This window comes from Melospiza melodia, chromosome 7 (genome assembly GCF_035770615.1).
Source record: "Melospiza melodia melodia isolate bMelMel2 chromosome 7, bMelMel2.pri, whole genome shotgun sequence".
Taxonomy (NCBI): Eukaryota; Metazoa; Chordata; class Aves; order Passeriformes; family Passerellidae; genus Melospiza; species Melospiza melodia.
Window position 1 is genome coordinate 25962760 of NC_086200.1, and position 13402 is coordinate 25976161.

A 13402-nucleotide genomic window follows, 5' to 3' on the forward strand; every position below is an offset into this window, starting at 1 on the left:
GTCCCAGGGGAGACCACCCATTGTCTACATCCATTGTCTACATCCATTAAAATCTTCTGGCATCTTCAAGGCCCCAGCAGGCCCAGTTTTGGTTCCTTCATCCTGTCCAGTGGCATCCCATATCCTGTTTGTGTTTTGAATCCTCATGTACTGAGCACAAAGCTGAGGCACTGCTCCCCAGAGCAGTTCTGGAGTGCTCACACACAGACCAGCACTCCAGGACACCCTTTCTCCTGCACCACCTTCCTCTGCTCCACTTAGCCTCACCTGTGTTCTGTCAGTCTCTGTGATGTGAACTGCAGCAGACAACATGCAACACCATCACAAAGAACCTTCATTATCAGCTGATTTTGCTCTTTGCCTTTCCCTCCCCCTTTTTTGTGGGCACCTGCCCCAATACACAGTTGCAAGCAACCAGCGTTGGTCTCTCACAGTCAGCTCAGGTGGGTTTCCTCACCAGGCTGGTGAGGGACCTTTCTGAATGCCTTTGCAAAGCTGAGCAGGGTGCACGTTCTCTCCACTAGATGTGCTCACCAATTTTTTGGGGTAACTCCAGCAGAGTGAAACAACTTCCCCACAGACACCCTGCCCCTTGGGGACTCTTTCCTATTATGTTCATATCTGTTTCCAAAAATTCTATCATATATAATACTTTCTCCTGCTCTGACCAGTCTTAATGTCAGACTACAGAAGGCTGAAGTTTCTTACATTCCCACTGGAACCCTCTTAAATTTTTCTGATAACAAGATGATTTGAAACAAAGAACAGCATTCCACAGTTGGTAGTTGAACTCCCTCTAAGAACAAATTTTCCTCCTGCCAGTGGGTTTGAAGGTTTGCTGTTACTCAGGTAATCTTTGTGCTAGGTGACATTTTCTCCCCTGTTGGCTTGAAGTGGATCCTCTTGCAGTATGTTCTCAGTGAGATGTCAGATATTGAGCCCTCTCTCTCAGCTGGGGAGCCACACAGGGCAGCTCACTGCATTTCTTGGCTCTAGCCTGACCTATCCCTGTGTTGCTGCCACCATCATTTCTGAATCCAGCCATCTTGCCAATGTTTCATACTGCCTTTCAAGTTGTTTCTCAGGATATTTCTTGGCCTGCTTTATCACATGCTTATATTCATCTGACAAAGTTATAGGTCCCTTCCCTTGTTTAGACATGACTTCAGCTTTTTGAACAAGGCCTTGTCTTTATTTGCAGGCACTGTGTCTGCTGTACCTTTGGGAATGAGAAAAGCAATGCTGTTCCAAGTGCAGCCATCCAAGAAAAGGTTCCCTTGGGCATACATTTCTGAATGAAATAATGTGAAATAACGTGATAATGGAGATCTTTGAAATTTACTGTGTGCAGGAAGAAGGAAACAAGCGTGCCAAATTATTCTTAAAACAAGATCCAAAATGGCAGCAGATGTCCACGATTCCTGGAGTCAGCAGATTCAGGTCAGCCATAATTTTGGGCTAGGGCAGCCTGGGGGCCACACTGTGCCAGCCTTGACTCACCCACCTCCCAGCAGCCTGGAAGCATCTATATATGCTGTTTTTCTCATGGCTTACTTGGAGCTGCATGCCTCGTCTCCCACAGCTGCTCACTAACATTACATGGGCACACACTTTGTGACATCTCATCAGTGCATATGGGGGATAAAAGAATGGGGAAAAGAGAGTCAGGCCCTGCTTGGTGCCCAGTGCTCCATCTGGAAACAGAACTCTCCTTTAGAGAGTGAGTCCTGTGAGGAGAAGCTGAGGGAGCTGGGGGGGCTCAGCCTGGAGAAAAGGAGGCTCAGGGTGATCTTCTCTCTACCGCTCCCTAACAGGAGGGTGCAGCCAGGTAGGAGTTAGGGTGACAGGAGCAGAGGAAACGGACTCAAGCCATGCCAGGAGAGGTATGGGTTGGACATCAAGAAGAATTTTTTCATGGAAGGGGTTGTTAAACATTGGAATGGGTTGCCCAGGGAGGTGGTGGAGTCTCCGTCCCTGGAAATAATTAAGAAGTGATTGGACTCTGCTCTGATTGACCAAGTGGTGACTGGTCACAGGCTGTACTTGATGATCTCAGAGGCCTTCCCCAATCTAATGGATTTGGTGGTTCCATGATATGCTCTGCTGGGTTTCTCAGCAGACAAGCGACAGGCTAGCTGCAAGTTTTCTACAACAGCTGTTCTGTGGGGGGAGCTGTGATGCCCCATGTGTGAAGAGAGAAGGGCATGGATACACTAAAGTCGTAAACACTGTCACACTAGTCAGAAGCTTCCCAGCCCTGGAGCAAACATAAAGAGAGAAGGTGGAGAAGCAGGGAGGGAGCTGAATGCTTCTTCAAGCCTTAGCAAGTTGATGGCAAGAAAACAAATTCACCAGCTGACCTGCCTCAATGAGTCATGACTGTTATGCTCAGCTAAAGGCAGCACTCAGTAATTCTTGCTCAAATCCAACAGCTCTCCTGTATCTTTGATGTATCTTTCATAAGAACCAGATTTGCCTCCTAACAAGCTTATCTCAATCTTCAGGGACACAACAAAGCCCTGAGGGTCAAATCCAGCAGGCATTAACATACACTGGCTCCACTGGACATTATGCAGACTCTGGGAAGCATTCTGCTCCTAGGAGGAGAGGTGATGTGATTTTACAACAGGGAGCTTTCCTAGCCTCCTAAAACCTCAGAAAAAAAGAATAGATATTAATTTCTCTCCCCCCACCCTTGCAAGGCCAAAGCACCTCCCCAGTGTTGCCATCTTGGACTTGCCATTGTCCTGGCAGTACCAAGTAACCTGGCCTGCCCCTAAGTCTAGTGTAGGGGTGTTCCAAATTGTCCCTTGTCACAGGGCCAAACACAGTCTTACTAACAGGAGACAAAGGTGGCAGCTGCAGGTCTTTACTGGCATGGCTCAGTGTGGCTGTGTGTCCTGGGCAGGCAGCACCTTCCCCTTGGCAATGGCACCCACGTGGGCCTCCCCCATCACACATCCACCTGTGAGGTGCAGCCAGCCAGGTTTGCTCCTGGTGGCTAAAGAAGTAGAAAAGAGAGCAGACAATCAAACCTTTAAAAGTAATTTATAAAGAACATTTACATTCAGTAGTACAAAATGATGTAGCATTTCAATATCCCTCCTGAGCACAGCACCTGCAGAGAGGTGGGACCATACGCTCAGATCACAGCAAACACCACGTGTGCTTCCAACTTTCAACTGTCACAGAATTACAGAATTTTATGTGTTGGAAGGGACCCACAAGGATCATTGAGTCCAATTCTAAGTGTTGAGAAACAGCTGTCTGGACTTCCCAGCTCTTCCAATGTGATTTGTGTGGGTACTCCTCCAGCCTGGGCTTTGGAGCTTAGGGGCAGTAAGTAGGGACTGAGATCCACACATTACAGAAATGGTCACTGGCACAAAGAGTACCTCCCTTGAGAAGAGCATGTTTTATCTTATGCCTTTCAAAAGCTTTCATTTCACTGTACTCAGTTTTAATTTTGTGAGTGCATACAGGGCACCTGTTTTCTCAGAAGAGGTATCCCAGTGATAAGATTTGTCACCCATCAGCCATAATAATTACTGGCAATAGGTCAGGGCCTCCAGAGGCTGATCCAGGCCAAACAGATTCCTATCAAACATTAGGTGGGTAAAACTTTACACTGCCAGAGTTTATCCACCTTCTTATTTTTAAAGTATTTTTCAAGATAAACACATTTGACAACAATTATGGTACAGTCTTAATACAAGTCAAACCACTTTGATCCCTTGCTATCTGTTTTGAGGCTACAATCTATAGTAAGCTTTTACTGAAGGAAGACAAAAAACTTCCTTCAAATATCCACTGGCTATAAACACCTTGGTTTATGGGAAGCAGGAATTCAGCTACAATACTGCAATTGCACTCCAGTTTATCTACACAGTGAGCAAAACTGTTTCTACAGATGGTGGCCTGGGGTTGCTGGAGGCCAGGCCAGCATCACAGGACAGCAGCTATCTTTCCTTGGCATGGCCATTGGCACGGTGGGCTCTGTTGTCCAGGGGCTCAGAACCATTCCTCTGGATGTAACCATTGCTTGTGACGTTGCTGAAACACGTGATCCCATTCTTCTCCTTTTCTCTAATTTTATCTCTTTCTTCATCCTTGTCACTTTCTTCCGTGTCACTTCTCATGTCCTTGTCCATCTACAAAGGCAGGTGAGTGAGAAGCCAGATAAACAGAGCAGTTGCACAAGCAGCAGTGATGGCAGAGCCACAGGCTGACCATGCCCCTGCTGCCTCAGCTCCCTTCAGCCTTCACATCACCCTTGGGAGCAGATTCTCCCTGCCCCTTTGCTTTCAGTCTCACTGGAATCCCATCTGTGACCCTGATACACATTCCTGATACACATAATTCCTGAAATTGGGAATTACAGGCTGCAAAGCAGAGCAAAACCACAAATGCCCAGCACTGAGGACAACTGTGCAAGCCTGAGGAGATCCAGGTTGCTGCCCTGGTCACCGGCAGCGGGGAGAAGGAAGGGGAGGCAGTGAGTCAAGCTCGATCACACTTTCCAAAAGGGACAAGGAGCTAACTTGTGCCTGCATGGCCTGGGTGGCTGCAGGCTGACAACACTGGGGACAGGCTGGAAACGTGCCTCCCAAAGGCTCAACGCAAAGCCACTCCACTCTGCATTCAGGTTTATGGTCAGGTTTTTCCTCTTGTTGTTCATTGACTGAGAGACCTGTAATCCACTCCTAAGTATTTAATTATCTGCCTTAAAAGGAAAGCAAAAAAGAAATAATGGGATAAAATGACAGCTTAGAAAAAAGCAGCTCAGCACTTCCTGGCTTCTCAGGCTGTTTCTACTCTGCCATATAAGATGCCAATATTGGGGACGAATTCACAGTGTCACATTCCTTGTAGGACAGAGGGGAAGCTGCAAACCCCTTCTGTGACCTCAGCTTTAGAAACTGCTCAGGGGAAAATCAGGTGCTGCCCAGAAATTTAGTCTCCATTTATGGCTGTCCATTCTTCTTGAGATCTCCCAGATCATACTGAGAACTCTATTTCAGCTCATGCTCTTTCCAGAGATCACTACAACCAGATGCAGACAGGATTTGTAAAAATCTAAATTTGCACTGAATTCATTCGACCTCCAAGGACAATATGGGTGGGAGATAGGATCTGCTGTGAACAACCTGCACCTTGGATCACTCTGGAACTGACAGATCAGGAAATATGCAGGAGTCTGGACCTGCAGCATAAGGACAAGTAATAGTCAATATTACTAAATATACCCATTTATAGCCAGAGAATGTGGCTGAGGCCTTAAATCTAGCAAGATTCCCAAAGGAACTATAAAGCTGCTCCTTCTCAGAGGGAATGAAACTTGTACTTCAGGATCTAGGCTGAGTACTAATTACTTGGGATTAGGAAACATCATGTGAGAAGGTGGTAAAGATTATTCTGTAGCCAGAGAGGAAAACCATGGAGACCAGAAAGGCCTGCAAGAAGAACATGAACTGATTGCAGCAAAAGTTTTGTAGCTCTCAAAGAGAGAATGTCCTGTATTCTTGCTGATGTTGCTTTGGGCTACAAAATATTGTCATTGAAACAGATATGTTTAGGACAATTCTTTTTTGCTTTTTACTGCTCAGTACAGAAAGTTTTCAAATATATTTTTATATCAAAACTGGCATATCCATTTTAGATAAAATAGGAAAAATTCTGGACATGCTTCAGGATCTTCTTCCCTGATGGTTCTTTACTTTCAAATAAGACTATTTATTACCTCATCATTTTACACTACAGTAACGGCAGTGGTAATTCAGCCCACACAAAAACTAGGAAAACAATAAAAGGCAGTTGTATCTTCATTTCCAGCCCTGTTTCCTGATCTGCAAGTAATTTGCTCTGTGCTACCTTAAGGGAAGGCAGATAAAGAAATTGGGGACAATCAGGATAAAGAGGAGCCTTTAATGATTGCTCTCAGTTCCTGTAAGAGAATTCCTCAGTTGGATACTAATAAAACAAATCATCCTGGGCTCTGAGGTCACTTCCCACAAGGCACGGACTGCTCGCCTTTGGACTGCATCCTTGGCACGTGGCCAGCCATGGCTTTGATTTTGGGGACATGCTGAGCAGCACTTTGGTCTCACAGCAAATACTACAGGCCAGAAAGAGTGGGATGTGGGATGCATTCCATTTCAGTTTATACAGCTGGAGCTCAGAAACTCATCCCTGGTTGCTTTGTGCCTGTTGAGCAGCACTGCCAGGTGAAGTATGGAATGGATCATAATTTGGGCATGCCTGTTGCCTTCCACTGCTGGAAGAAGAGCCCAGGCAGCTAGTTTAGACAGAAATACCTACTGTGTGTAATTGCATTCAAAAATCCTGTACAATAAGGGAAACACTTTTACACTGACCTCACCAGTCATGACAATTTCCTCTTCCTTGATTTCTTAGTCTCGTTACAAATGCAAATCACACTGCACAAAGTGTTGGGATTTTTACCCAGATGTCACTGGCATTGTTCACAGACATCTCTCCTGGAGTCCAATCCATATTTTTGTTGAATATAAGCATCAGAAGTGGACCCAATATTGTAGTGATTCATAAAAAAATTTTTGGTCAACTTCCCCTAATACAACTGAGTTTCCTTCTACCTCACTGTTGGAAATATGCATATAGAATTTCAATAGAACAATAAGGAATCCACGCCAGATGGACCCCTGTATTCTCAAGCAGTCTAGGTGGACCCTCCCTCCCCATGTGATGCAAAGGACAGTGCAAGCTGATGCATACCGTGCCCTGGAGGATGAACTTGTAGACCATGTGAATAATTAGGCAGGACCAGAAGACATGGAGCAGCTGCAGAATCATCAGGAGAACATTCACAAAGTAGTATCCAAAGAAGGGCTGGAATATCTCCATGGAGTAATAGTAGGTGTTATAAAGCACTCTGCAAAACAGAGGGGATTGCAGTGGAGGGAAAGCATGTGGTTAACAGGGCCACAATTAAGCCCCAGAAATTTGTAGTCACAGAGGAAGTTTCAGATCAGCCTTTCCATCTTTACCTATCCCAGCTCTCAGTTCCCCACCTGAGGTACACGGGATGGAGCCACGGCTCCAGGACTGCTCCATGAACCCAAAGAGCAGCCTTTTTACCCCAAGGCAGGTGCAAAGGGGCAAACCCATGCTCCAGGACAAACACCAAAGGCTGCAGCCCCAGATAATCCTGCTGTCTCTCAGGAGGCAGCTCCTCCCTGTCCCCTCACTGAGCAGACTCACGTGTAGGGGTAAATGACCAGGCGGCTGATCAGGAAGACAGCTGAGAAGATCATAAAGAGGCTGTCACAAGTTCTTTTCCACTTCATGTAATTGAATATCTTAGTTGGCTGGAAGGAGAAAGAACAATTAAACAGCAGCCAAGACAGCATCTGCACACACTCCAGGGGGTTAATGAGACAGGTGTGACACAATCTGCATGCAGGTAACCACAGCTCTCAGCCGGGCACCCTTGGCTGGGTCAGCAGAGCAGCAGAGGATCTGAGGAACACCCCAGTGCTCGGCCTGTGTTAGACAGAAGGGCATTCTGTGACTGAAGAGCACCATTGCTGATGAGGCTCACCTCTAAGAAGCAATCAGAAGCATCATGAATCACCATCACCAGTGTCCCAATGCGGATGTAGTTGGCACAGTATGAAAAACTGATCAGGAAGATGGTTGCAGCATGATGGACTATCTGCTCCTTGAAATCCTGATGAGAAGGGGAACAGCAGAGAATAAAACACATAATGTACCTCCTGCCCCAGTCTAAACGTGGTTCCTGCAGGTAGCAATGATACCTCTCTACCTAGTGACTAGGAAACCTCCCTCTACAAAGTCTTACCCACATAATTATTTTACCAAATGTATTCTAGAAATGTAGGCAACCAAGAGACCCAGGATTGAAGAGCTTGTGGTGTAAACTGAGGATCTCACAACAAAGAACACTCTTTCCCTCCACCAGCCATGGCCTGATGCTGCACCCTGTCTGTTGGGACACTGGCACCAGGAACACAAGCAGCTTTACTGGCAGAGAACCACTTCTTTTCCCGTCTCTGTGATCAGTGCAGCCTAGAAGAGTTACAAAAGAGTAATTTTTATATTTGGATTTTAAGTTTGGATTGAGAACTCTGCAGTACTTTGCACCTTTCTATATCAGGGCTAGTGCTCTCCACTTCCAATGAGTGGTAATGAAAATGCCTGTGAATGAGCAAGGAGAGACTGCCACGAAACCTTGACTGTCACTATACACACACTCTTTGAGATCACTCTCCTAAGTATTCAGCTTGAGTCCTGGTTGTACTTGATTCTCCCCTGAGACTGCCACTCACCTTCCTCTTCACGTCAAAGGGCAAGGTGAACACCAGTGACCAGTAGAAGGAGAGCTCCAGCATGTAGTACCAGAACAGGGAGGGCTGGAGAGGCTGGGAGAGAGGGACAGACATTAGTGCAAGGGCTGCAAGTGAAAACTCCTTCCAAGGCAAAAGGCAAATGCAGTGGGTTGATGCTGACTGGATGCCAGGCAGCCACCAAAGCCACTCTGTCACTCCCCTGCACAGTTGGACAGAGGAGAGAAAATATGACAAAAGGTTCATGAGTTGAGATAAGGACCAGGACAGATTGCTCATCAAATATAGTCATGGACAAAGCAGACTCTAATTAGAGATATGAATTAAGTTAATTGCTAACTGTTGTGGTGTGCTGTAATGTCCCATTTTGGCCTTCCAGGTCATTCCCCCAGGTGTGCCTATACCTTTCTCCCTTCCCCCTTGCCCCCATGCTGAGTGAGTCCTGCCAATCAGGCTGAACATTCCAGCAAGGCGTCGTGTGGTTGGTCAAGTTCAAAGGATGCCCCTCAGGCCTGGGGGTCATTGGCCTGTCTGGGTGTCATCTTCCCCTGAGACCCTGCCCCTCTCACCTGGTTGGTGGCTCACCTGTACCTCCCCTCCCCCTGTCCCGGAGCTTAAAAAGGTGAATGAGACCATGCGGGGGGATTCTGTTGGAGCAGTTGCTCACGTTCAGACCTCTGTAACCATGGAATAAACCTCTGGACATTAAACCCTCCAGCAGAATCCATCTCCTTTTTCTCTCCACCATCACCTGAAGCTCTCCTCCTGAGGTAAACGGGGTTCCTAACAAGCCTGGATTTGTTCAGTGCCCAGCTGCAATCTCCAGCAAGCCAAGGTATCTCTGGGGTGATACACCGCAGTTGCTGCCTTTGGCCCAGCAGCGAGGGTCAGACTGGCCCAGGCACAATCCAACTGGTAATATTGGGAGCCGTATTCCAATAGCTAACAAAATCAGAGCATGATCATGAGAAGTGAGATAAACCCTTAGAAACACCTTTCCCCCTGTCCCTCCCTCCTTCCCAGCTCTACCTCAAACCCCAGTGATGCAAGGACATGGGAATGGGGGTTATGATCAGTTCATCAGCCATGGCTTCTCCTGCTGCTCAGGGAGAGGAATGCTTTCCCTGCTGCACTGTGGGGTCCCTCCCATGGGAAACAATTCTTCGTTAACCTCTCCAGTGTGAGTCCATCCCACAGGCAGCAGCTCTCTGTGAACTGGCACAGCATAAGCTCATCCCACGGAGAACAGTCCTTCCCAAACTGCTGCGACGTGGGTCACCCTTCTGTGGGGTGCAGTCCCTCAAGGACAGGCTGCTGCAGCACAGGAGCAGGGCTCCTCTGCCCACGGGCCTCCCACGGGGCCACAGCCTCCTCATGCATCCCCCTGCTCGGGTGTGGGCTCCTCTTCCACGGGCTGTGGGGGATCTCTGCATCCCCATGGATCCCCACGGGCTGTGGGTGGATTCTCTGTGTCCCCCCGGGATCTCTGCATCCCCCATGGATCCCCAGGGGCTGTGGGGGATCTCTGCATCCCCATGGATCCCCACAGGCTGTGGTGGATCTCTGCATCCCCCATGGATCCCCACGGGCTGTGGGGGATCTCTGCATCCCCCATGGATCCCCACGGGCTGTAGGGGATCTCTGCACCACCATGGATCCCCACGGGCTGTGGTGGATCTCTGCATCCCCATGGATCCCCAGGGGCTGTGGGGGATCTCTGCATCCCCCATGGATCCCCACGGGCTGAGGGTGGATTCTCTGTGTCCCCCCGGGATCTCTGCATCCCCGTGGATCCCACAGGCTGTGGGGGGATCTCTGCATCCCCCATGGATCCCCAGGGGCTGCAGGGGCACAGCTGCTTCACCCTGGTCCTCAGCACAGCCTGCAGAGGAGCCTCAGCTCTGGTGCCTGGAGCACCTCCTATCCCTCCTTGTCCACTGACCTTGGTGTCTGCAGAGCTGTTCCTCTCCCATTTCTCAGCCCGCTCTTCTTTGGCTGCAAGTACAACTGTGCAATAACTTTTTCTTTTTAAATCTGTTATCACAGAGGTGTTACCACTATTTGTAATTGGCCCAGCCTTGGCCCGTGGCACGTTCAACTTGGAGCCACCAGGGATTGGCTCTGCTGGACATGGAGGAGGATTCTGGCAACTTCTCACAAAAGCCACCTCTGTAGCCCCCTGCTACCAAAAACAGGCACCGAAAACCCAATATTACAACCAAATCAACAACGCAGCTACAGGGGGAATTAGCTCAACTGAACAACACACTTGCTTACTAAATGTCATCTGTGCCAAGATTAAATCAAACAGCAGGGGAAATTCAACTTTACCACACCATGTCAAACATTTAGGGAACCACCATGAAGACCGTGAATATTTTTAGGATTTCTTCAACATTATTCAGATTCCTGAGCAGACAGTACAGAGTTGTTTTTAAAACTACATAAACCAATTCATTATGGTGGAGAAGGAGTAGCTGAATAAACCATTCCCTTTTTAGGCTTGAAGATGCTTCAGATACCCTGCACTCTGTCAAAAATTTTCCAGTTTAATCAAATTAATGAGGGGAAAATCCAACCCCAGCAGAAAATGTAATTCACATTCTTTTGGGTAAATTATCTGGGCTTTTACAGCTGGGAAACAGAAAGCTTAGACCCACTCAGCAAGATTGTGTTACTTAACAAGCAATTTTTGCTGTTGTTGCATTATATGACCTCCTAAAACCTGAATCTATTTTATTAATAATTACTATGACTAAAGTGGTTTTGCAACCATTTTCAAAGGAGAATGAAGTATCGTGCTCCTTAATACCAACTGGTTATTTACAGCCTTCATAAATTCCAGTTTGTTTTCCTTTGCAGCACCAGCAACTGGCCACAAGAGGAAGCACAGCTGGATGCCCTGGGGCTTCCAGGGAGGATATGAACATCTCCCGAGCTGGTATGTGCTGGTCACACTCCAGGTTATCCAAACAGGAGCTCTGGATCAGAAGCTATTTTTTCCCCCAAAGATCAGACTACTGGGGAGAACTGGTGTTTCTTTTGTCATTGTCTGTAGCACATGGCATGGTCTGTTTCGTAGAAATTGTAATTAATATATTTGTTGTTCCTGCTAATACACAGGTTTGTCCTTGACTTGCTTTTTGCCAGTGGGACATGACCAACCCTGGTTTTGGTCTTTTCTGGTTGTTACAAATGTTGGAAAATGAGTGTGCACTGGATTTACATGGAAAGGTTTTGCTAGAGGGGTGGGGGCAGGAGTGGCTTCTGTGACAAGTCAGAAGCTGCCCCCTGTCCAACAGAGCCAGCTCCAGACACCTCCAAGATGGATCTGCCACTGGCTCCACGAATGATAGTGCCAGCAGCTCAAGGACGATGCATTTAAGAATGGAAAAAACTGCTGGGCAAGAGTGGTGTGGAGAGAGGAGTGAGAATATGAGATACAGCTCTGTAGACCCTCGGGTCAGTGCAGGAGGAGGAGGAGGAGGAGGTCCTGGTGCTGCAGCAGAGACTCCCCAGCAGGCCGTGGTGATGCAGGCTGTGCCCTGCAGCCCATGGAGGGAGCAGAAATCCACCTGCAGTCCCTGGAGGAGCCCTGACTAGAGCAGGGGGACGTGGCCCAAGGAAGCTCTGAGCCTGTGCAGAGCCTGTGCTGGGACAGGCCCCTGGCAGCACCTGTGGGCCTGTGCTGGAGCCAGGATGGAGCAGTCCATTCCTAGTGGAGTGCATCCTGTGGGAAGGACCCACAGTGGAGAGGTTCATGGAGAGCTGTCTCCCACTGGAGAACCCCGCTCCAGAACAGGAGGAAGGAGCAGCAGAGACAAGGTGTGATGGACTGGCCACAACCCCCATTCCACATCTCACTGCACCACTGCAGGGGCGGAGGTGGAGAATGTGGGGGTGAAGTTAAGCCCAGGAAGAAGGGAAGGGTGCAGGAAGGTGCTTTTAAGATTTGGGTTTATTTCTTATTAAACTACTCTTATTTCACTAACAGTAAATTAAAATAATTTTTCCCCAAGTCAAGCCTGTTTTACCTTTGATGGCAACTGGGTATGCTCTCTCCCTGCCCTTATCTCAACCCATGAGCCTTTTCTATATTTTCTCTCCCCTTTCCATTTGAGGAGGGGAGAGAAAAATGGGCTTGGTGGGCACACTGTGGCCAGCCAGGGTCAGTGCATCACAGTGTGCCCTTATGGAGGCTCCCATTGTTTTGACAAGACATGGATCACAAGTGTACAGAGCAGGAGACAGAGGGAGCCAAGTGATCCTTGCAGTCTTACATTCCTATTCAAGCCCCACTTGTTTGTATGGTTTAATTTTTACACAGAACTACAGACTTGCCTCTAAAATTTTTGTGTTCAAGCAATACTGGGTTGTTCAGAGACTCATCCTCCAAGGCACTGCCTCACTCTTCAGTCATTGGTCCCATTACATTTCCTGTGCCTCATGCTGTTAGAATTGGGTATTACTTTTCTCTTTATGGGTTTGCAACCTCCATATACAGTCAAGGGGTCTTGCTCTAGCTTGACTGTCAGACAAAACCCCTGGAACAAAAGTCTTCATTTTCTCTTGGTAGTGACAAAGTGCTCTGCCAATTCATCTTCTCTTGCATTAGATGAGACCAGGTACAAAGATGTTCTCTCCAGATGAGGGTCTGACTTTGAATTCTTAGGTCTTCTGTGTCTGAATTTAATTCAGTGTCCTCTTTTTGTCACTATTATAATTTGATTTTCAAAAAATACAGAGACACAATACAAGACTGATAACAGCAATTCTCCTTCTTGTGTGACTCACCTGTTGTGGATATCCTGTCCAGCACTCTCTATGGTCCCAAAGCCAAGGCTTCTGCAATAAAAATGCAACACGTATGTGAGAATATCAGAGGAGTTCCTTACTTATCAGCTGTCTAATTCCTATAGTTTGTTACTACTATAGACTTTGTTGTCTTTTATTACAGGCAGAGCTGGTCTCACTGTCTGGAATCCAATTGCCAAGAGATTTCTACTACAAGGACTGGCATCTGCTTGTGACATTTCCAAATTGTGGCTATTTGCCTG

The 13402-nt window shown here is 47.5% G+C and overlaps 1 protein-coding gene across 4 annotated transcripts in view; it reads right to left on the reverse strand.

Annotated features, from left to right (window-relative positions):
* Positions 1-3032: 3032 nt before the first annotated feature.
* The window catches only part of CERS4 (ceramide synthase 4), a 46415-nt gene continuing 36045 nt past the window's right edge, over positions 3033-13402 (reverse strand). For all 4 annotated transcript variants that reach the window (XM_063160769.1, XM_063160772.1, XM_063160773.1 and 1 more), the window contains exons 6-11: positions 13140-13190; positions 8328-8420; positions 7580-7708; positions 7240-7346; positions 6754-6910; positions 3033-4151 (exon numbers count right to left, since the gene is read on the reverse strand). In XM_063160769.1, the coding sequence (XP_063016839.1) occupies positions 3960-4151; positions 6754-6910; positions 7240-7346; positions 7580-7708; positions 8328-8420; positions 13140-13190 (729 nt within the window). In that variant the 3' untranslated portion in view covers positions 3033-3959. The remainder of the gene's footprint in view (positions 4152-6753; positions 6911-7239; positions 7347-7579; positions 7709-8327; positions 8421-13139; positions 13191-13402) is intronic.